The sequence below is a fragment of the Hemiscyllium ocellatum genome, chromosome 2 (genome assembly GCF_020745735.1).
Source record: "Hemiscyllium ocellatum isolate sHemOce1 chromosome 2, sHemOce1.pat.X.cur, whole genome shotgun sequence".
Classification (NCBI taxonomy): Eukaryota; Metazoa; Chordata; class Chondrichthyes; order Orectolobiformes; family Hemiscylliidae; genus Hemiscyllium; species Hemiscyllium ocellatum.
This window is the reverse complement of record NC_083402.1, coordinates 48,843,508-48,865,447: the sequence shown is the minus strand read 5'-3', so window position 1 is coordinate 48,865,447 and position 21,940 is coordinate 48,843,508. Positions and strand designations below refer to the sequence as shown.

The following is a 21,940-nucleotide window of genomic DNA, read 5'->3' as shown; positions in this document are numbered from 1 at the left end:
CCATGTACACCAAACTGTCCTACCCTCATCCACATGCTTGGTCGCCTTTTCAGAAATCGCTGAGGTTTGAGAGACACGACCTGCCCTTGACAATATTGACTTTCTCCAATCAAACTGTTGCTTGCTAGATGATTATAAATCCTCTCTCTTATAATCCTTTCCAAAACTTTTCCTACAACAGACGTAAGGCTCACTGGTCTATAATTACCTGGGTTATCCCTGCTGCCCTTCCTGAACAAGGGCACAACGTTTGAAATCCTCCAGTCCTCTGGTTCTAAACCTGAAAGATAATGACGACTCAAATATCAAGACCAAAGGCTCTGCCATCTCCTCCCTAGCTTCCCAGAGAATCCTCTGATAAATCCAATCTGATCCAGGGGACTTATCTACTTTCACACATTCTCGAATTGATAACACCTCCTCCTTATTAAACTCAATTCTTTCTAGTCTAATAGCCCATATCTCTCAGTCTTCTCCTCTATAATGTTTTCCTTTTCTTGAGTGAAAACAGGATGAGAAATATTCATTTAGCTCCTTTCCAATCTCCACAGGATCCACACACAATTTCCCACTTCTGTCTTTGACTGGCCCTAGTCATCCTTTTATTCCTCATATACCTATAGAAAGCTTTAGGGTTCTCCTTTATTCTACATGCTAATCTGCTCATGCCCCCTCCTTACTTTTCTTAAACCTCTCTTTAAATCCTTCCTAGCTAATCTGTAACTCTCCATCGCCTCATCTGAACCATCTCATCTCAACGTCACATAAGCCTCCCTCTTCCGCTTAACAAGGGACATACCTATCGAGGACATAGTATCTGTTCCTTAAATCAGCTCCACATTTCAATTATCCCCATCTCCTGCATTTTGCTACCCTATTCTTTACCTCCCAAGTCTTGCCTAATCGCATTATAATTGCCCTTCCCCCATCTGTAACTCTTGCCCTGTGGCATGTACCTATCCTTTCCATCGCTAAACTAAACTTAACAGAATTATGGCCACTCTCTCCAAACTAGTCCCATTTGCCTGCATTTGGCCCATATCCATTTCAATCTTTGAATTTCAATCATTTCAATTTACCTATCTTAATGTCTCTTAAATGTTGTAACTGTACTTGCATCTTCTACCTCCTCTTGCAATTTATTCTACAGACGAACCACCCTGTGTGGAAAATGTTGCCCCCAGGTTCCTTTCAGTCTTTCTCCTCTCACTTGAAAATATGCCCACTAGTTTTGAACGCCCCCAGCCTCAGAAAAAGATCTTTGCTGTTGACCTTATCTAAGCCACTCATGATTTTACAAACCTCTACAACGCTACCGCTTAACCTATGTTCCCACAAAAAAAAAGGCCCAGCCTATCCAGCCTCTCCTTATGACTCAAACCCTTTAGTCACAGCAGCATCCTGGTTCTCTCTACATATACTACTAGACATGCTGGGTTTCTCCAATGCTCCTTTTTTTAAAAATTTCAATTTCCAGCATCTGCAATATTTTGCGGTTGATAATGTAACTCTCAACACTTGGCACTGTTCAACAATTGCTATCCAATTGCGCGATCACATCTAAGACAAATTTTAATTATCAGAATTCTTCTAAGATCTCCAAATGATTTGCATATGTACACAGGAAGCATAATTAATAGTTTGCAAAAGCACCAAAATTGGAGCTGTAGTGTACAGCGAAGAAGATTAACTCAGAGTACAACAGGATCTAGAATAGATAGGCCAATGGACTAAGGAGTGGCAGATGGAGTTTAATTTAGATAAATGTGAGGTGCTGCATTTTGGAAAGGCAAATCAGGGCAGGACTTATACACTTTAGAATCCCATCTATAGAATCCATCTACAAGAACCGCTGTTAAAGAAACACTGCTGGCATTCTTAAAAATCCATCCCACCCTGGCAATGTTTTTCTACAACCTCTACCATCAGAGAGAAGGTACAGAAGCCTGAACACACACACCAGCCAATTTCGCAACAGTTTCTCCCTGCTGTAGTTAGAATACTAAATGGACTCAAACTCTTAACATTCGCCTGTACCTGTGTTTTTGTTTTCGCTGCTGTTTACCTATTATTTACCATCTATGCTACTTTGTGATCTGTCTGTATTACTCAAGATAAAGCTTTTCACTGTGCCTTAGTACACGTGACAATAAATTCAATTCAATTAATGGTAAAGGTCCTAGAGAGTGTTACTGAACAGAGACCTTGGAGAGCTGGTTCATATTTCCTTGGAAGTGGAGTCGCAGGAAGATAGATTAGTGAAGGCTTTTTGCACGAGTTCCTTTATTGGCCAGAGTTAAAAATCACACAATACCAGGTTATAGTCGAACAGGTTTAATTGAAAGCACTAGCTTTTGGAGCGCTGCTCCTTCATCAGGTGGTTTATTGGCCAGAGCATTGAGTAGAAGAGTTGGGAGGTCATTTTTTGTCTGTACAGGACATTGGTTTGGCCACTTTTGGAATATTGTGCGCAGTTCTGGTCTCCCTGCTGTAGGAAGTATTTGTGAAATTTGAAAGGGTTCATAAAAGACTTACCAGGATGTTGCCAGGGTGGAGGATTTGAGCTAAAGAGAGAGGCTGAATAGGCTGGAGCTGTTTTCCCTGGAACATGGAGGCTGAGGGATGACCTTATAGAGGTTTAGAAAATCATGAAGTGGATGGATAGGATGAATAGAAAAGATCTTTTCCCTGGGGTAGTGGAGTCCAGAATGAGAAGACTTCAGTATAGGGCGAGAGTTGAAAGATTTAAAGGGACCTAAGGGACAACTTTTTCTCACAGAGGGTGGTGAATGTATGGAATAAGCTGCCAGAGGAAGCGGTGGAGGTTGGTACAATTACAGCATTTAAAAGGCACCCCGGTGGGTATATAAATAGAAAGGGTTTGGAGGGGTATGGGGCAAGTGCTGGCAAATGGGACCAAATTGATTTAGAATATCTGGTCAGCATGGACCAGTTGGACCGAAGGGTCTGTTTCCATGCTATACATCTCTATGACTCTATAAAATGAATCTCTTCACTATTAATCAACTTTACCAACACCTTCCATCCCGACCTCAAATTCACCTGGACTGTCTCAGACTCCTCCCTCCACTTCCTGGACCTTTCCATTTCTATCTCAGGCGACCGAATCAACACAGACATCTACTATAAACCAACTGACTCCCACAGCTACCCGGACTACACCTCCTCCCACCCTGCCCCCTGTAAAAACACCATCCCATATTCCCAATTCCTTCGTCTCCGCCGCATCTGCTCCCAGGAGGACCAGTTCCAATACCGTACAGCCCAGATGGCCTCCTGCTTCAAGGACCGCAGATTCCCCCCAGACGTGATCGACGATGCCCTCCACCGCATCTCCTCCGCTTCCCGCTCCTCCGCCCTTGAGCCCCGCCCCTCCAACCGCCACCAGGACAGAACCCTACTGGTTCTCACCTACCACCCCACCAACCTCCGTATACAGCGTATCATCCGCCATCATTTCTGCCACCTCCAAACGGACCCCACCACCAGGGATATATTTCCCTCCCCTCCCCTATCAGCGTTCCGCAAAGACGACTCCCTTCATGACTCCCTCCCCCCACCAACCCAACCTCCACTCCCAGCACCTTCCCCTGCAACCGCAGGAAATGCAAAACTTACGCCTACACCTCCTCCCTTACTTCTCTCCAAGGACCCAAGGGATCCTTCCATATCCGCCACAAATTCACCTGTACCTCCACACACATCATCTATTGCATCCGCTGCACCCGATGTGGCCTCCTCTATATTAGATTAGATTACTTACAGTGTGGAAACAGGCCCTTCGGCCCAACAAGTCCACACCGACTCGCCAAAGCGCAACCCACCCATACCCCTACATTTACCCCTTCACCTAACACTACGGGCAATTTAGCATGGCCAATTCACCTGACCCGCACATCTTTGTGACTGTGGGAGGAAACCGGAGCACCCGGAGGAAACCCACGCAGACACGGGGAGAACGTGCAAACTCCACACAGTCAGTCGCCTGAGTCGGGAATTGAACCCGGGTCTCAGGCGCTGTGAGGCAGCAGTGTTAACCACTGTGCCACCGTGCCGCCCACACATTGGGGAGACTGGCCGCCTACTTGTAGAATGCTTCAGGGAACACCTCTGGGACGCCCGCACCAACCAACCCAACCACCCCGTGGCTCAACACTTTAACTCTCCCTCCCACTCCACCGAGGACATGCAGGTCCTTGGACTCCTCCATCGCCAGAACATAACAACAACAGTTGGAGGAAGAGCACCTCATCTTCCGTCTGGGAACCCTCCAACCACAAGGGATGAACTCTTTCTCCAGTTTCCTCATTTCCCCTCCCCCACCTTGTCTCAGTCGATTCCCTCGAACTCAGCACCGCCCTCCTAACCTGCAATTTTCTTCCTGACCTCTCCGCCCCCATCCCACTCCGGCCTATCACTCTCACCTTGACCTCCTTCCACCTATCACATCTCCATCACCCCTCCCCCAAGTCCCTCCTCCCTACCTTTTATCTTAGCCTGCTGGACACACTTTCCTCATTCCTTCGAATTTCCTGTTCCTTGGATGCTGCCTGACCTGCTGTACTTTAACCAGCAACACATTTTCAGCTACTCCGTCATCTAACTTGGATGCATCCACCTTGTACTTGATAGTCTATAGTCAGCTCCGGGTCCAATGCTTCGGCTTTAAAAAAAACCAGAGTTCAAATCCTGCCCCAAATACTCAAAACTCTGTATTACTCAAACTATAACCTTTTTTTTCTTTTTCACACCCCATATTTGTCTATAATTGATGTTGTCTTCTGACAAAACATTGAGTTTTTACTCACTGGAAAAACAAGAAAAGATTTTTGAAACAAAAGCCCAAGAAGTCTTCTTTGGATAGCTGTTGAGAGGATGCTTTCTCTGAAGTAGTAAATTTGCAGATCACACCAAAATTAGAGGTGAAGTGGACAGTGAAGAGGGTTACCTCAGAGTAAAATGGGATCTTGAACAGATGGGCCAATGAGTAGCAGATGGAGTTGTATTTAGATAATTCTGCATTTTGGAAAGGCAAATCAGGGCAGGACTTACACACTTAATGCTAAGGTCTTTAGGGAATGTTGCTGAACAAAGACCTTGAAGTGCAAGTTCACAGTTCTTTGAAAGTGGAGCCGCAGGTAGATAGGATAGTGAAGGTGGCATTTTGTACGCTTTCCTTTATTGGTCAGAGCACGGAGTACAGGAGTTGGGAGATCATGTTGCAGCTGTACAGGACATTGGTTAGGCCACTTTTGGAATACTGCATACAATTCTGGTCTCCCTCCTATAGGAAGGATGTTGTGAAACTTGAAAGGGTTCAGAAAAGATTTACAAGGATGTTGCCTGGGTTGGAGCTACAGGGAGAGGTTGAGTAGGCTGGCGCTGCTTTCCCTGAAGCATCGGAGACTGAGGAGTGACCATAAAGAGGTTTATAAAATCATGACGGACATGGATAGGGTAAGTAGACAAGGTCTTTTTCCCTGGGGTAGGAGAGTCCAGACTAGAGGGCATAGATTTAGGGTGAAGGGGAAAGATTTAAAAGGGAGCTAAACAGCAACGTTTTCACACAAAGGGTGGTGCGTGTATGGAATGAGCTGTCAGAGGAAGTAGTGGACTCAAAAGTAAAAATTGCAGATGCTGGAATCCAAGGTAGATTAGCAGGAGGCTGGGAGAACACAGCAAGGCAGGCAACATCAAGAGGCGGAGAAGTCCACATTTTGGGTGTAATGCTTCTTCCTTCCTGTTGCTGCCTGCCTTGCTGTGTTCTCCCAGCCTCCTGCTTGTCTACCTTAGATTCCAGCATTTGCAATTTCTTTTGTCTCTAACCAAGTTTGTACCACTGCAAAGTTTATTCGAAGGATGCTCCCTCAGAGTCCTGGAAGGGTTTAGAGGAATATAGGCCAAATGCTGGTAAATGAGACTAGATTAATTTCAGATATCTGGTCAGCAGGGACGAGTTAGATCAAAGGTTCTGTTTCCATGCTATAATCTTCATGACTCTAAGTGAAGTGAATCAAAACACAGGGAATACAGTTTAAAAATAACAGATCTCACATTTAAGACAGAAATAAGAATGCATTTAAGCAAGAATGTGTGTAACTGAAGAATCACTTTTCCTCCTTTTAATTCAACTATTTTGAAGTAAAAATTAACATTCCAGCAAAGCAATTTATGACATTCCACTCAAGTTGCTATGTAAATGTGAATTGTAGCAGTTGACCTAATCACATCATTGGTTCTGGGACTTGACTTGACCAGGCATAACTTAAACTAGGATCATAACAATTCACATCATTCAAATATTCCAACAAGAACTAATTTCTATTGTACACACTTGCATACATCTTCTGCCACCACCAATTTCACATGTTTGAAAATACTCACTCTCTCCAGGTTTTTAGTTATAAACTTGACAGATTCACGCTTATCCCCCTTCCCAGACTCAAATGGACAGCCCATATACAAGTCTTTGATCTACTAATCTCCATCCTCCAGTGCTTTTCCACAATTCTCTAAACACTTGTGTTCTCATCATTCCGTCCTTAAAATTTAATGTCATTTGCACACATCATTGAATATGGACTTTCTGCTTAGTTAGAACAACCATGACAAGCAATCCTTGGCACAATCCAACTTTGACTTTGTAACTCTCACTCAGCCTACACTACTTGTTATACTTTTCTTGGCTGCCAATCATTTCTTCTTATATAGAGAGGATATAGCAGTGTTGAGAAAGATTTTTTAAAAATCACAACGCATTCAAAACCAATGGAAAGAGTTCTGAACATACGTACAAGTCAATTTCAAATATATAGTGACACCATAACTGGCAACTGCATCAAGATTACTACCAAAACTAAACAAGGAAATTAAAGTGTTTGCACTCAAGAGTGTTATTGTAGCATATCATCACAGGTAACCAAAAATGACAATCATAGGACTTGATCAAAATCCTAAAAAGGTGCAAATACAGAGTTGGAATGACAAACCAATCGATGAAACATTAGCATTGACACACAGACAACAAGATTGATAGAAGAGCCTAATCCTATATTTAAATCGGAATTGGAAAAAATCAAAACCACAACATTATGAGTTAAACATCAGTATGAATAACAGAAGTTCACTTATAATCATGGCATTGTAATATTGTAATAAGTATTTTAAAATAGTCATAAGCTTTACAAACAGAGAAGGTCATTCCGCACAACCGTGAGCAACTGAGAGCTGATATCCCGGAATCACAAAACACACACTTTCCGATAACCTGTAATATTCTAACTTCCAGGACGCAAGTCTGACAGTAGCGTTGGCACATACCTCGCTGAGCAAATTTATAATAATCAGTTCTTTTCAAATGAGTAAGCATTCGCATTCCCAGTTCATTTTATGACACACCTGATCTACTACAAATCCCAACTATTCTCCGAAATGAAGCGATTCACAAGACACGTTCAAGCGATAGAACAGCAGTAACAAATAAACAAAAGCAAAAAAGGTCAAAAATCTGTCCAGATTTTCTGATTTCCTCCAACAGTCACACTACATTTCTGATATCCGCAGACAACCTCCAACATCATTCCAAGTCCTGTAAAGTATCAGTAACGTAGAATATTCCAGCATTACAGTATCAAACAAATTAAAAATGTACAATGCTCAATAGTGAGGCAATTTTGAATGTCTCTTAACATTCAAAACCTCAATTTGTATGTGGTAAATATTAGCTAGGAAATGAGCTTCCGGCTACGTGAATTATGAATTCACACTCCTCGTTAGCAACAGATAAAGTATGTTGCGTTGTCTTCTTTTCTATTAGCTTTATGTTTAATAATTTGGGTCAGGTGTGATGGCAGGCCTACGGCTCTGGTTCTTTGTTCTCAAGAACCTTCCTTCCCTCCCTCCCTCCCTCCCTCCTGGCCCCCCTTGACAAGCCCCTGGGCCGCTGTCTGGTGCAGGCCGTTTCTAGCTCATTACTCACTGGTTGGTTGGGGGAGCCGTAAGCGGGATCGCCACTTCTTCCTCTTCAAACTCATGCCCGTCGAAAGAATCCACTTCGTCCGGGGGCATGGGGAGAGCAGGAGTGTTGGTGAGAGGGGCAGCCCCGACAGTAGGTTCGGAAAGGAACGGAGCCGGAGGCGGCGGTGGTGATGATGATGATGGTGGTGGTGGCGGTGACGACGACGATTCAGACTCGAGAGGCCGCACGGAGCTCAATTCCGGCACTTTCTGCGGGGAAGACTGGAAAACAGCCGTCTCGCCATCTGCGCCCGGAGCCGCCACGGTCACAGCCGCCGCCAACAGGCACTCGTTCCCGACTTCCGCCGCCATCATGGTCACAGCCCCGCGAACAGGCGCGCACACACAATAACAGGGGGGTATCGGAGGAGCGGATGGAAGAGGAAAAACTTTTTTATGTCTAAAAGCATCAACATGCGACAGGAGTGGGGTGGGGAAAGTGGAGACGCAACTTTAGCACGGGAGCAGTCAGCGGAGAGGAGAGTTCATGACTTCATCTGTCTTCCTTCCGTCCGTCCGTCCGTCAGTCAGTTAGGTAGTTAGTGGCAGGGGAGGTTGGAAGCCGCAAGGCCACTCACTCGCTCCGAGTGGGTGGGGAGCGAACGGGGGGGGTGGGGGCTTGCTCACTCCAATTCCGGCTCCAAGCGGGTGAAGGCTGGAGTGCGAGACGCAGCTCGCGGTGCAGCCGTTGAACAGTGGCTCGCGCACGCGATCCAGACGGTTCTGGTCCGCGGCCCGGCTCCTCAGTCACAACACAAGGCACACAGTAAGTGTAAACGAAGAAAATCCTTTCTCACACACACTCCTCGCCTCTTGCGCAACTTTTACTTGTGCTATATCCGTTTCAGGCCCGAGAAATCGACTTCAATCCTGGGAAACGATGTGCTCTGCAATCCCGCAACACCTCGGGCTACAGAAGTCAGGATGCGTGGGCATATCGTGTGTGTGTCTTTGTGTGCAAAAGAAAGACAATGAAGGAAGCTGATTTGTTAGTCTTCGTTTTTAGGGATTACGTTTATTCGCTCTGACTGGAAACGTAAAGACTGTTGAGCCGCATGTTACTTCTGATGAGATATCCTCGGGCGTTTACATCACGTGTGATCTGTCTTACTCCTGATCCTGAGATCTCACTGAGGAGTCTTCCTCGATGTCGACAACCGAGTATCAGATGTCCAACTTCCGCATCTTTTCTATAAACGAGCATGAATGAGGTTGTTGTGCGAAAGTCAACAAACCTCAACTTCCTTACTTATTTTTATCACAAGCTTTTTTTAAAAATCAAAGTTACTTATCAACTAGTAACCTACTGAATATGTAAAAAGTCTATTTTAAATACTTTTCACAGGGAAACACACCAGTAAACTTGTTTACTGTCAGAGTAGTAGTTGGAATCACATATAGAATCATAGAAAAACTAATGGACAGGGAAAGACCAACTGATCTATTCGTCCTGCCCAATCACAGTCATGTTGCAACTAAATACAATATAGACTTTATTTATAGACTCTGAGATGTACAACATGAAAATAGATTTTATTTTTAGGGAAATGTGGAAATTGGTGAAGTCCACATTGATGCCCTGGGGTTAAAGTGTTCCAAGGCAGAAGGTGATGCGTTCTTCCTCCAGGCATTGGGTAGTGAGGGAGTGGCGGTGAAGGAGGCCCAGGACCTGCAAGTCCTCAGCAGAGTGGGAGGGGGAGTTGAAATGTTGGGCCATGGGGCAGTGTGGTTGATTGGTGCGGGTGTCCCAGAGGTGGTCCCTAAAGTGGTCTGCTATGAGGATGCCTAAACTTAACTCTGCTTAACTCTTACCTGCTCATACCTTATACACTTTCTCAAGATAAGGAGACCAAACCTGCACACAATATACCAGGTGTGGCTCATCAATGCCCTGCATTATTGCAGCAAGATATCCTTGTTCCTGTATTTAAACCATCTCACTATGAAGGCAATATACAGTTTGCTGTCTGCTGCCTATTTACAATCAGAGAAACTCTACGGTGTAGAAAGAGGCCATTCGATCCATTGAGTCCATACTGATCCTCAGAGCATCCCACCTAGACCTAGGCCCCCATGCATTTACTGTGGCTAATCCATCTAGCCTGCACATCTTCAGATTTGGGGAGGAAACCAAAATACCTGGCAGAAACCCACATGGACAGAACTCTAGAGAGAATGTGCAAATTCCACACACACAGTCAGCCTAGGCTGGAATCAAACCTGAGTCTCTGGCACTGTGAAGCAGCAGTATTAACCACTAAGCTACCATGCTGCCCATTTTCAGTGATTGGTGCACATGCGCACTCAAGTCTTGTTGAACATTCCCTTTTCTCAATTTACAGCCATTCAAATAATAATCTGCCTTCCTATTTTTGCTACCAAAGTGGAGAACCTCACATTTATTATCCTGCATCTTCCTACCTTACTCCCACAGCCTTTCCAAATCACACTGCCACATCTCTGTATCATCCTCACAGCTCACCCTTTCTATCCAGTTTTGTGTCATCTGCAAATTTTGAAACATTTAGTCCTTTAACATACATCGTGAATAACTGGGGTCCTTGTACTGATTTCTGTGGTACCCCACTAGTCACTGCCTGACATTCAGAAAAAAGACCCATGTTTTCCTTCTCTTTGCTTCAAGTCTACCAATCAATATTCTATCCACCTCAATACACTACCCCAATTGCATACACTTCAATTTTACACATTAATCTCCTGTGGGACTTTGTTGAAAGCCTTCTGAAAGACCAAATAAACCACATGCACTGGTTCCCATGATCAGTTCTACTAGTTACAGCCTTGAAAAATTCTAGTAGATTTGTCAGGCACAGTTTCCCTTTTGCAAATCTGTGCTGAATGTATTTGCTTCTACCACTATTTCTAAGTGCTTTGCCATGAAATCCTTGGTAAAGGACTCAATCATCTCTAATTCCAACATCAGAATCACAGATCTATAATTCCCTGGCTACTTTTTATCCCTGTATCCTGCAACTTTTCAAACAGTAGAGTCACATTAGCTACCCAGCAACCTGTAGGAACTGTTCAAGAGTCTAAAGAATCTTGGAAGATGACCACCAATGCATCCGTTATTTCCAAGAATGCTTCCTTAAGTACTCTTTGATGTAGATTATCAGGCCCTGGTAGATTTATCAGTCTCCATTCCTATAAGTTTCTCCATTTCTCCACTGCACTTGTCTCCAATTTTGTTTTACCTTCTGGTCACTGTTAGGTCTAAACCATGTAGTTTTTGATTTAGATTGGGATCAGATAGAATACCAAATTTTCAACACTATATGATTGTCAACAAAAAAATTGTATCCTTTATTCTCCATACCAATTGCTTGCTTCTGTTCTGAAATCCACCTCCTCTATTTGTCACCTCCAAACTCAAATCTTCTGATGCTCCACCATTCCTATTCTCTACTGTATGCAAATGTCAGCTGGTTTGCTGGTGTCTGTTGTACCAGGCTCAATTCAAGTGCAGGCAAACAGAATTAGTTTTGTTTGGGAAATCTGCTCAGCATGGAAAGGTCGGACTAAAGGATCTGTTTCTGTTCTCTATGACATTGTTCCTTTCCTTTCTGATCTATGTTCGCTCATTGTTCCACACCCAAAGCCTCCAATTTAAAATTCAATTATGTTTGTTTAATTATCTTTACAGGCTTGTCCCCTTCCTCTGCAATGTATAACTTAATTTGGCTTCCCTATCTCCCACTCCTGTGACTGTAATCCATTTTCTCATGCTTATTATTAAAACAAAATACCATTAAAGCTAGAAATCCAAAATAAAAATGGAAAATGCTGGAGACATTCAGCAGGTCTGGTAACATCTGTGGAGAGAGAAACAGTTAACATTTCAATAATATATACTATTTATTAAAACCAATGGATCTATTTCTGAAGTTGTGAAATCATAGATGGCAAGCCAGAACAATGAGGCAATTTTCACAGAAATGCTGCCTTTCAAAGCATAGGAGACCAAGCAGAAGTTGTTTTTAGACATTCTGCTTCAAAACATAGAGAAGAAAAGAACTTAAGAAACAGGAGTAGACGTATGCCTTCAAGCCCATGTGCCTTTTCGTGCAATATTGGGTGACCTTAAGTATCGTTTTCCTATACTTTATCCCTATATCCCTTGATGCTTATGTAGAAATCGATCAATCTCACTCTTGAACACAATCAATGACTAACAGCCCTCTGGGGTAGACATTTCCAAAGAGACACTATGCTGTGAATGAAGAAATTGTTCCAACTACCACCTTCTTCTGAGATAGTTAACCCTGGTTCTTGACATTCCAGACAGATGAAACATGGTTCCGACATTTATCCTGTCAATCCCTGTTAGAATTTTATATGTTTGAATGAGGTCCCGTCTCATTCTTCTGAAGTCCGGAGAATACAGATCCAGTCTACTTCACCTTTCCTCATACAACAATCCCATCATCCCAGGAATTAGTTTGGTGAATCTTTGTTGTCCTCTGTCGATGTGAAGAATATCTTTCCTTGGCTAAGGAGACCGAAACTGCACATTGTACTCCTAAGTCTCCATATTAAATTGCAATAAGCTTGTATACTCAAATCCTTTTGTATTAAAGGCCAATTTACTTTTGACGTCTTAATTATTTGTAGTACCTACATCTTTACTTTCAACAACTCTAGATCACCCAAGTCCCTTTGAAGTTCAACACTTCCCAAACTTTAATGTTTAAGAAAAACTCTATTTCTGTTTTTTGAACCGAAGTGGATAACCTCACTTTTCTCTGCATTCTACTCTACCAATTCTTTGCCCACTCACTTATTTCTCCAAATCCCCTTGAAATGTATTAGCATCCTTCTCACAGCTTGCATTTCCATCTAATTTTGTTTCATCTGCAATATCAGAAATATTACATTTAATCTCCATTTCCAAGTCATTGATATATATTGTGAATGGCCTAGTTCCAAGCAATAATCCTTGTGATTCCCCACTAGTCGCAGCCTGCCAATCTAAAATGATCCATTTATTCCCACAAATAAAAGTGAAGCACTGTAGATGTTGGAGGTATGAAATAATACAAAGTTCTGTAGAAACTTTGCAAATCTGGCAGCTGCTGGATATTTGAAATAAAAACAGAAAGTTCTGTAGAAACTCTACAGATCTGGTAACGTCTGTGGAAAGTGAAACAAAGTTAACATTTAGTTTGATTTTAACCCTTCTTTGGAAGAGTTTCCATAGCCCTTTCTGTTTTTATTTCATTTATCCTGAATTTATGTACGGATTAATGGGCAGAAAACAATCCAGTGCTATCCACTCTTATGTGGAACCTTTTCAAAAATGTTCTTCAAATCTAAATATTCCATATAAGTTGGTTCCCCTTCACCTAATCTGCTGATTACATCCTTAGTTTCAAACGGTTTTGGCAAACATGATTTCCCTTTCATAAATCTGTCCTATCAGTTAAATAGAGGTTGATTTTTATTTATCTCCTCTTGCTTTCAATCATACTCCTGCCGCAAACGCTCCCATGTTTTACTTAAACCTGTACTGGCACTTGTCAAATGCGTTATAGCCAGTCTGGACATTTTTCAAATTCCACAATACCAAATAAAACGTTCATAATCAGGCATCTGACTAGGAAATAATATCTTTACTACACCTTGATTACTTTCTAACATTGATCAAGGTTGCTTTCCTGCATTTTGCAAATGAACTTTATGCCGGAGAATGCAAGTGGCAATTCCTAATCTCAGGATACATCTTAATTTCTACCAATGGAAACTTTGTTCATAACTGTCCCTTAAGGAATCCAATCTGAAGTACACTGCAGGTTAGGAGCTGTAGCCAGGATTGACAAATCAAAAATTATTAATGTAATAGAATGTCGCCTTCATGAATTAAGGTAAAGATGAGAAGACTTGCATATCTATGTGAAGAGATTATTAGAGAGCAGATTAGAAGTGGATATAGGTGGTGAAAGACCAACTGCCTTCACGAAAGGCTGCTGCTCTGTCTGGAGAATATAATTTCAGAGTGGTTGGATTATACTGCTAGTTTTTACATTGGAATTTATTTTTACTTTGTGGCATGTGGGCATTCCTGACTATATCAGTATTTATTGCCCATCCATCATTATCTTTGAGAAGATTGTGGTGAGCTGCCTTCTTGAGTCATTGCAATATCTGGAAGGTTGGTTTACATACAGTATAGCATGGAAGGGAATTCCTGAATTTTCTTTACCCAGCAACAGTGAAAGAATGATGATAGAGTTCCAAGGCAGGATTGTGTGTGACTTGGAGGGGATACTCCAAGGTGGTGATGCCCCCTTTGACCATCTTTGTGGGAGAGGTCACGGGTTTGGAATGTTCTATTGAATGAACCTTTCTGTTGCTGTGAATTGTGTAGATGATAGACACTGTTACTACTGTGCAATTCGTGGTGAAAGTTGTGAATGTTGGAGATGGTGGATGAATTTGTCAATCATCTAAGATGCTTTGTCCTGTATGGTGTCAAGCATCTTTAGTTGTTGTTGGAGCTGCACTCATCCAGGCAAGTAGAGGGTACTCCATTACACTCCTTACTTGTGACCTAAGATGGTAGACTGCATAAAGCACTCAGGCGGTGAATTACTCACCACAGAATTCCTAACCTTGGACCTTATCTTGGAGCTACAGTATGTGTAACATTGGTCCAGTTAAGTTTCTAGTCAATGTTTAACCCCTTGGATGTTAATACTAGGGAATTCAGCAATGGAGATGCTATTGAGTGTCAATGGGAGATGTTTAGATTCTCTCGTGTTGTCTTGTGTACATGTGACACAAATTATACTCAACATTTATCACTCTAATATTGCCAAAATTCTTCTGCATATGGACTCAGACTGCTTTGCTTTCTGAGGAATTACAAATGGTGCTGAACATTGTGTAGCCATCAACAAACATTCCCAGTACTGACTTTATGATGAATACAAAGTAATTGAAGAATCTGAAAGATGGTTGGACCCAGGACATGACCCTAAGGAACTCCTGTGGTGACGTCCAAAAACCATAAACACCTCCCTTTATGCTTGTATGACTTCAACAAGCAGAGAACTTTTCATCTGATTCCAACCGACTTTAGTTTTATAAGGGCTCATTGATGCCATACTCAGTGAAATGTTGCAGCAATATCAAAAGGATTCACTCCCTACATCATCTCTGGAGTTCAGCTCTTTTGTCCATGTTTGGACCAAGGCTGTAATGATGTTGAGTTATGAGTGGCCCTAACAGAACCCAAACTGAGTGTCAGTTGACAGGATATTACATAGCAGGTTTTGCTGGATAGGACTGTAGACAACTTTCCACTGCTTTGCTGAAGGTCAAGAGTAAACTGATTGGATAATAATTGTCGAAAAGTTTGTTGTTGGAAAAGCACAACAGGTCAGACTGTATCGAAGGAGCAGGAGAGTCGATGTTTATGGCATAAGCTGTGCTGTGCTTTTCCAGCACCACACCTTTTGACTCTGAACTCCATCTTCTGCAGTATTCACTTTCTCCTTGGATAATAATTGGTTAAGTTGGGTTTGTCCTGCATTTTGTGGATAGGACATAACAGGGGAATTTTTCAAATTGCTAAGAAGATAAACTAGAGTTGTAATATTGGGAAAAGCTCGGCTAAGGACTGCACCTTAGTTCTGGAGCTAAATTTTCAAGATTACAGGTAGAATGTTGTCAGAAGCATTTGTGGTGTCCAGTGCCATTAGCCATTCCTTGATAACTCATGGAGTTGATTCATTTGATTGAAAACTGACATCTGTGGTGCTGTTAACCTCAGTAAAAGCCTGAGGTGTGTAATTTGCTCAGCATTTCTGGCTGATGATGGACGCAGATACTTTAGATTCATGTTTTGCACTTTTGTCCTGGGCTCCCCTATCATCGAGGATAGGGATATTTGTGAACACTCCTCCACCATTAGGATGCATTAATGATGAAAGTATAACAATAAGGACAGATCACAACTTTAAAATGGAGTTTTGAGATCCCATGACCTCTAATCCTGTTCGTGTTAATGCTCCATCAGCAGTGTTATGGGAAAGTAACAAACAGAAAAACTCTGGCACTTAAATGTATCCACTTATACTTATTTGTGTTTCTGAGCCTTGAATTTGTTCTCACTATTGCTGCTTATTTCTTGGAGAGCATTAGAGCCTTTTATTACAGAGATTATGTTGACATCTCCTTATAGCATGATAAAATAAAGATGGCATTACATTCTCTTAGAAAAAGAAAGATGTAATAAATACAATTGGTGCTTTTAGTTGCTTTACTCACTACTTTGTTGCTTTATCATTTATATCTTCACATAATAGATTGGGTACCGTCATCGATATAGCAACTTAATCACATTCAATGTGAGCTATTTTGAGTACACGCCAACACTAATTCCATCATTGTATTCTCCCTTGGGAAATTAGAGTGAAAATCCTTGTGTTAATCAAGAATCAGTTTTTTTCTATTTTCTTTTAATGTTCCAATTTGATCACCATATATATTTATTTATCCAACTCTTACAGTCTAAGTCATTGTATTATCAGTTGCCAACCATGTTAAGAAGTACCTATGAATGCTAAACTAAGTTAGGTATCTTTATAAATGATCTAGAGGAAGGACTTGAAAGCTGGGTAAGCAAGTTTGCGGATGACACAAAAGTCGGTGGAGTTGTGGATAGTGAGGAAGGAAGTGGTAGGTTACAGCGGGATATAGATAAGTTGCAGAGCTGGGCGGAAATGTGGCAAATGGAATTCAATGTAGCTAAGTGCGAAGTCGTTCACTTTGGTAGGAATAACAAGATGATGGATTACTGGGCTAATGGTAGGCTACTTGGTAGTGTGGATGAGCAGAGGGATCTTGGTGTCCATGTACACAGATCTCTGAAAGTTGCCACCCAGGTAAATAGTGCTGTGAGGAAGGCATATGGTGTACTGGGCTTTATTGGCAGAGGAATTGAGTTCCGGAGTCCTGAGGTCATGTTGCAGTTGTATAAGACTCTGGTGAGGCCTCATCTGGAGTATTGTGTGCAGTTTTGGTCGCCATACTATAGGAAGGATGTGGAAGCTTTAGAACGAGTGCAGAGGAGGTTTACCAGGATGTTGCCTGGAATGGTAGGAAAATCTTATGAGGAAAGGCTGAGGCACTTGGGGCTGTTCTCATTGGAGAAGAGAAGGTTTAGGGGAGATCTGATAGAAGTGTATAAGATGATTAGGGGTTTAGATAGGGTAGATACTAAGAACCTTTTACCGCTAATGGAGTCAGGTGTTACTAGGGGACATAGCTTTAAATTAAGGGGTGGTAGGTATAGGACAGATGTTAGGGGTAGATTCTTCACACAGCGGGTTGTGAGTTCATGGAATGCCCTGCCCGTATCAGTGGTGAACTCTCCTTCTTTATGGTCATTTAAGCGGGCATTGGATAGGCATTTGGAAGTTATTGGGCTAGTATAGGTTAGGTAGGATTCGGTCGGCGCAACATCGAGGGCCGAAGGGCCTGTACTGCGCTGTATCCTTCTATGTTCTATGTTCTAAGCTGATGATTCTTCTGGATTTATGAATTAATCAAATTGGTCCAAATTAATGCATATGTCTGCAAAATAGCATGACATAAGAGAAACACTCGCAACAAATTACTTTTGAAAGATACAGTTGTTTTCTAAACAGATATAGTAGTCTACTTATACACAGTAAGCTTCCATGAATGAATGACTGTATCGGTTTTTCTTGGGATGGGTTGAGGTATAAACGTTGACCAGAACCTCAGAAGGACTCAAATTCATCTTCATATAGTGCTATAGGATCTTTTTATCAGCCTCATTTCAGTATCCATCTAATGAAGAAGACTTTCATATTAGAAGTATCAATTTGGTGATGTGCTGATTTTTATTTACAACAACAGTTTTTTTAGTTACTAACCATGGAAATTTAGCAAGGTCCAAAATTGTAAGAAAAGACATCCAATACCACAAAGATCAGTGGTAGGTCAGGAGATTAGGAAAGATTTAGAAACCAGCAAAGATTTCATTTTAAAAAAGGGAAGAACTTGAAGTTTGACAGAAAACATGCAAGAAATACAATTCTACAAGTGTACAAATAGAAAGAGTTAGTTAAAACAAGTGTTGTACCTTACATGGTGAAATTCAATAATTAATAGTGGAAAGCTGTGGATGCCACATCACTGAGTACAATCAAGAAAAAGATTGTTTTTTTTAGATACTGATGGCATTAAAATGTATGGAGAAAAGGCAGGAATATGGTGTTAAGATAGTGGATTAACTGGGATCATATCAAATGTTGCAGCAGGCTCAAAGGGTCAAATTATCCTGCTCCTAGTTTCTATGTTTTATAGGAAAAAAAAATCCCATGAATGTAAGAAAATCAAGAATCAAAAGGGATGGAAGAATTTGAAACAGTTACTATCATTACAGCAAAAGTAAAAGGAAAACTAGTGACATTTATGGCTGATAAGGCCCTTGGATCTAATGACTTTCATCCAAGGGTCTTGAAGGAAGTAGCTACAGAGTTCATGGATGCATTAAATTTAATCTTCAAAAATAGCCTAGGTTCTTAAATGGTCTCAGTTTTTTGGAGCCTATTTACGAGATAAAAAAAGTCGAGAAAATAGGAAAATATAGGTCATTAGGCCTGTCATTGAAAAATACAAGAATCCATTCTTAAAGAAGATATAGAAAATCATAAGTCGAAAAGTTCAACGCTGGATAAGCACAGCAGGTCAGGCAGCATCCAAGGAGCAGGAGATTTGACGTCTCGATTCGTTTATCAGGAATGTATCAGTGTTTGTGTGTGTGGGGGGGGAGCACGGTGGGAGGGGAAGGGGGTGTGGGTGGTGGGTGGGGAAGGGGGTTGAGAGATAAATAGGAGGGGACGTTAAGTCTGGGGGAAAGGTTGCTGGAAAGGTGATAGGTAGATGCAGGTGAGGGCTGCTGATTATAGGTTGGAGTAGATAGGTGGGAAGGAAGTTGTCCCACCAGGTGGGACAATTCAAGAGGGCAGTGCTAAGTTGAGAGTTGGCTCTGGGATGAGGTGAAGGAGGGTAGATGATGAAACTGGTAAAATCGACATTGGTACAATGTAGTTGAAATGTCCAAAGTCGGTAGATGAGACGTTCTTCTTCCAGGCTTTGGGTGGCTAGGATTTGGCGGTGAGGGAGGCCCAGGACTTGCATGTCCTTGGTAGAGTGGGAGTGGGAGTCGAAGTGGTCGGCCACAGGGCGGTGGGGTGTTTGGTACCTCCCAGTCCACCAAAGACGTGCAAGTCCTGGGCCTCCTCCACCGCCAAATCCTAGCCATCCAATGCCTGGAGGAAAAATGTCTCATCTTCTGCCTTGGGACCCCTCCACCCCTTCCCCAATTCCTGATGAAGGGCTTATGCCAGAACTGGCAATTCTCCTGATCCTCAGATTGTGCCTGACCTGCTGTGCTTTTCCAGCGTCACACTTGACGACTCTGATCTCCAGCACCTGCAGTCCTCACTTTCTCATCGAAAATCATAATACTATTAAGCAAAGTCAAGGTGATTTTGAGAAAAGGAAGTTTTGTGAATCATGTTTGACAAATTTATTACAGTTCCTTGAAGATGTGACAAGCAGGATAGTTAAATGGGAACAACAATGTATGTACTTTATTTGGATTTCCAAATTATATTGGATAAGATACTTATCATGAATGATATACTTTATAAAGAAAGTTAAGCCATCCTTACAGTGGACTCAAGATGGTTTTCAAAACCCACATGACTCTCCTGTGGGATTCAACTGTAGCCAGAGGCAAACAATCAGACAATGTTATTTCAAGTCTTAATCACGAAGGGTCATTAAATAATTCAAGGTTTCCAGGACTGTCAATTGAACATTCAAAATGTATGAAGACTTAAAACTTATTTCATTTTGTACAGAACACGGGTTGGTCATCACACGGAATTCCAGAATAATTTACTTTGATTTGTGGAACAATGATTCATTAAAGTTAACATTTGCAGCTACCCTGTATCGTTATGATAAAAAATAAGACTGAGCACAGCCATTTTGAAGCAAACCATCTGAACACCAGCAAAACAATTTGAATTGCTTCTCAGTAGGGCAACAGAGGGAAGGATGTAGGGGGGAAAAAAGAACAGCTTAAGGACAGCCTGTTGCCAGGCTACCAAGAACCATGACCTGTAGTGATGTAAGAGTCAAATAAAAGAGCTTTCACTCCCAGAACATATTTAGCCCATCTGTGGGGGCCATCTCGAACTATATAATTATAGAAGCCGGTGCAGCTGCTAAATCCAACTTAAAATTGCAATTCTGGTCATGAAGAATCCGAATTTTAAAGCAAGCCAAGCCTGCAGTAATATGAGAACTGATCTAATTTTCATCTTCATATGAAACTTTTATCCTTACTTCAAATATCTGTATCTGTATTTGAACTAAAAAAATTATTCAGTAACTTTCAGCAATAGTCATGTAACAAGCTAATCTTTTATCACTTTAAAACACAGAGCTGTGCTGACGGTTATTTTTAAGTTGAAACACTCCAATTAAAAGGGACTATGTGAAAGCTTAGACAAGTTCTAGTTCATAGAGCACTGTAAGGAAGCTTGTGGTAAGTGGTTGTGACAGTTCCACCTAAAAGGTTTCTGCACAAGTTATGAACTTGTGTTAGGGTGGTGTATTAGCATGGATAGAGAACTGACTAACCGACAGAATGTACAACATATATAGAAGAGCAAACTTAACTAGTGGAGTGCCACAGTGATCAGTGCTGGGCATCAACTGTCTCACTTAGTATAGCAAAATTTGCTGACAATAAAAATAAGGGCAGGAAAGCAAGTTGCCAAAAGGATTTCCCCTCCCCCCACCTTGTCTCAGTCGGTTCCCTCAACTCAGCACCGCCCTCCTAACCTGCAATCCTCTTCCTGACCTCTCCGCCCCCACCCCACTCCGGCCTATCACCCTCACCTTGACCTCCTTCCACCTATCCCACCTCCATCGCCCCTCCCCCTAGTCCCTCCTCCCTACCTTTTATCTCAGCCTGCTTGGCTCTCTCTCTCTTATTCCTGATGAAGGGCTTATGCTCGAAACGTTGAATTCTCTATTCCTGAGATGCTGCCTAACCTGCTGTGCTTTGACCAGCAACACATTTGCAGCTGTGATCTCCAGCATCTGCAGACCTCATTTTTTACTGCCAAAAGGATACACAGTCGTTTTTTTTTGTTGCTGATTCAGGTGCACAGAGAAAGCAGAATTAGTGACTCCACAAAATCAACCTTTAAAAATGGCTGTCTGGACTTGTAATTTTCAGTATGTGGGTGTGAGGTTGGATTGGTATCCAATGCAGAGTTGGAATTGGAATAAAGCCTGTCTAGATTCTCCAGCACAATGCATTCTTCTAGACATCACTCTTCTCCCACATGCAAATTCTACATGTTTTATCAATACCACCTAATGCCCTGTAAGTAACTCCATGAACTCCACACCATCCATGCCAATCTGCCCCTTTATAGCTGCTTTATTACAATGCCACCAATTCACATCAACCCCTGTTTACCCTTTAACCCTCCACATGCACACACAGACACACACACACACACCTGTTCAGAGATGTTTTAACACACTTCTGGAGCAATTGGGATTGAACCCAAACCTCCTGGCTCAGAGTTAGGGGCACCACCTTACAAAAGCACATGTTGGCCGTCCATGTGAAATGTAGATAGTCAGAATATGCATGTAAGGATGATTAAAAATATCATAAAATCATAATGTTGCAGAAGAAGGCCATTGGGTCATCCTGGCCCTGACCCTTTGACCATAGAGTGATAGAGATATACAGCATGGAAACAGACCCTACGGTCCAAACTGTCTGTGCTGACCAGATATCATGGACTTGGCCAGA

General features: G+C 42.1%; 1 protein-coding gene and 1 long non-coding RNA gene across 3 annotated transcripts in view; one reads left to right on the top strand and one right to left on the bottom strand.

The window, feature by feature from the left end:
- rasa1a (RAS p21 protein activator (GTPase activating protein) 1a) overlaps window positions 1–8,987 on the bottom strand; it is a 191,209-nt gene extending 182,222 nt beyond the window's left edge. For both annotated transcript variants that reach the window (XM_060836608.1, XM_060836609.1), the window contains exon 1: window positions 8,000–8,987. In XM_060836608.1, the coding sequence (XP_060692591.1) occupies window positions 8,000–8,352 (353 nt within the window). In that variant the 5' untranslated portion in view covers window positions 8,353–8,987. The remainder of the gene's footprint in view (window positions 1–7,999) is intronic.
- LOC132823074 (uncharacterized) lies at window positions 8,657–12,648 on the top strand. Its single transcript, XR_009645496.1, has 2 exons — window positions 8,657–8,803; window positions 8,886–12,648. It is a non-coding gene; the product is annotated as an uncharacterized LOC132823074 (long non-coding RNA).
- The last annotated feature ends 9,292 nt before the right edge of the window (window positions 12,649–21,940 follow it).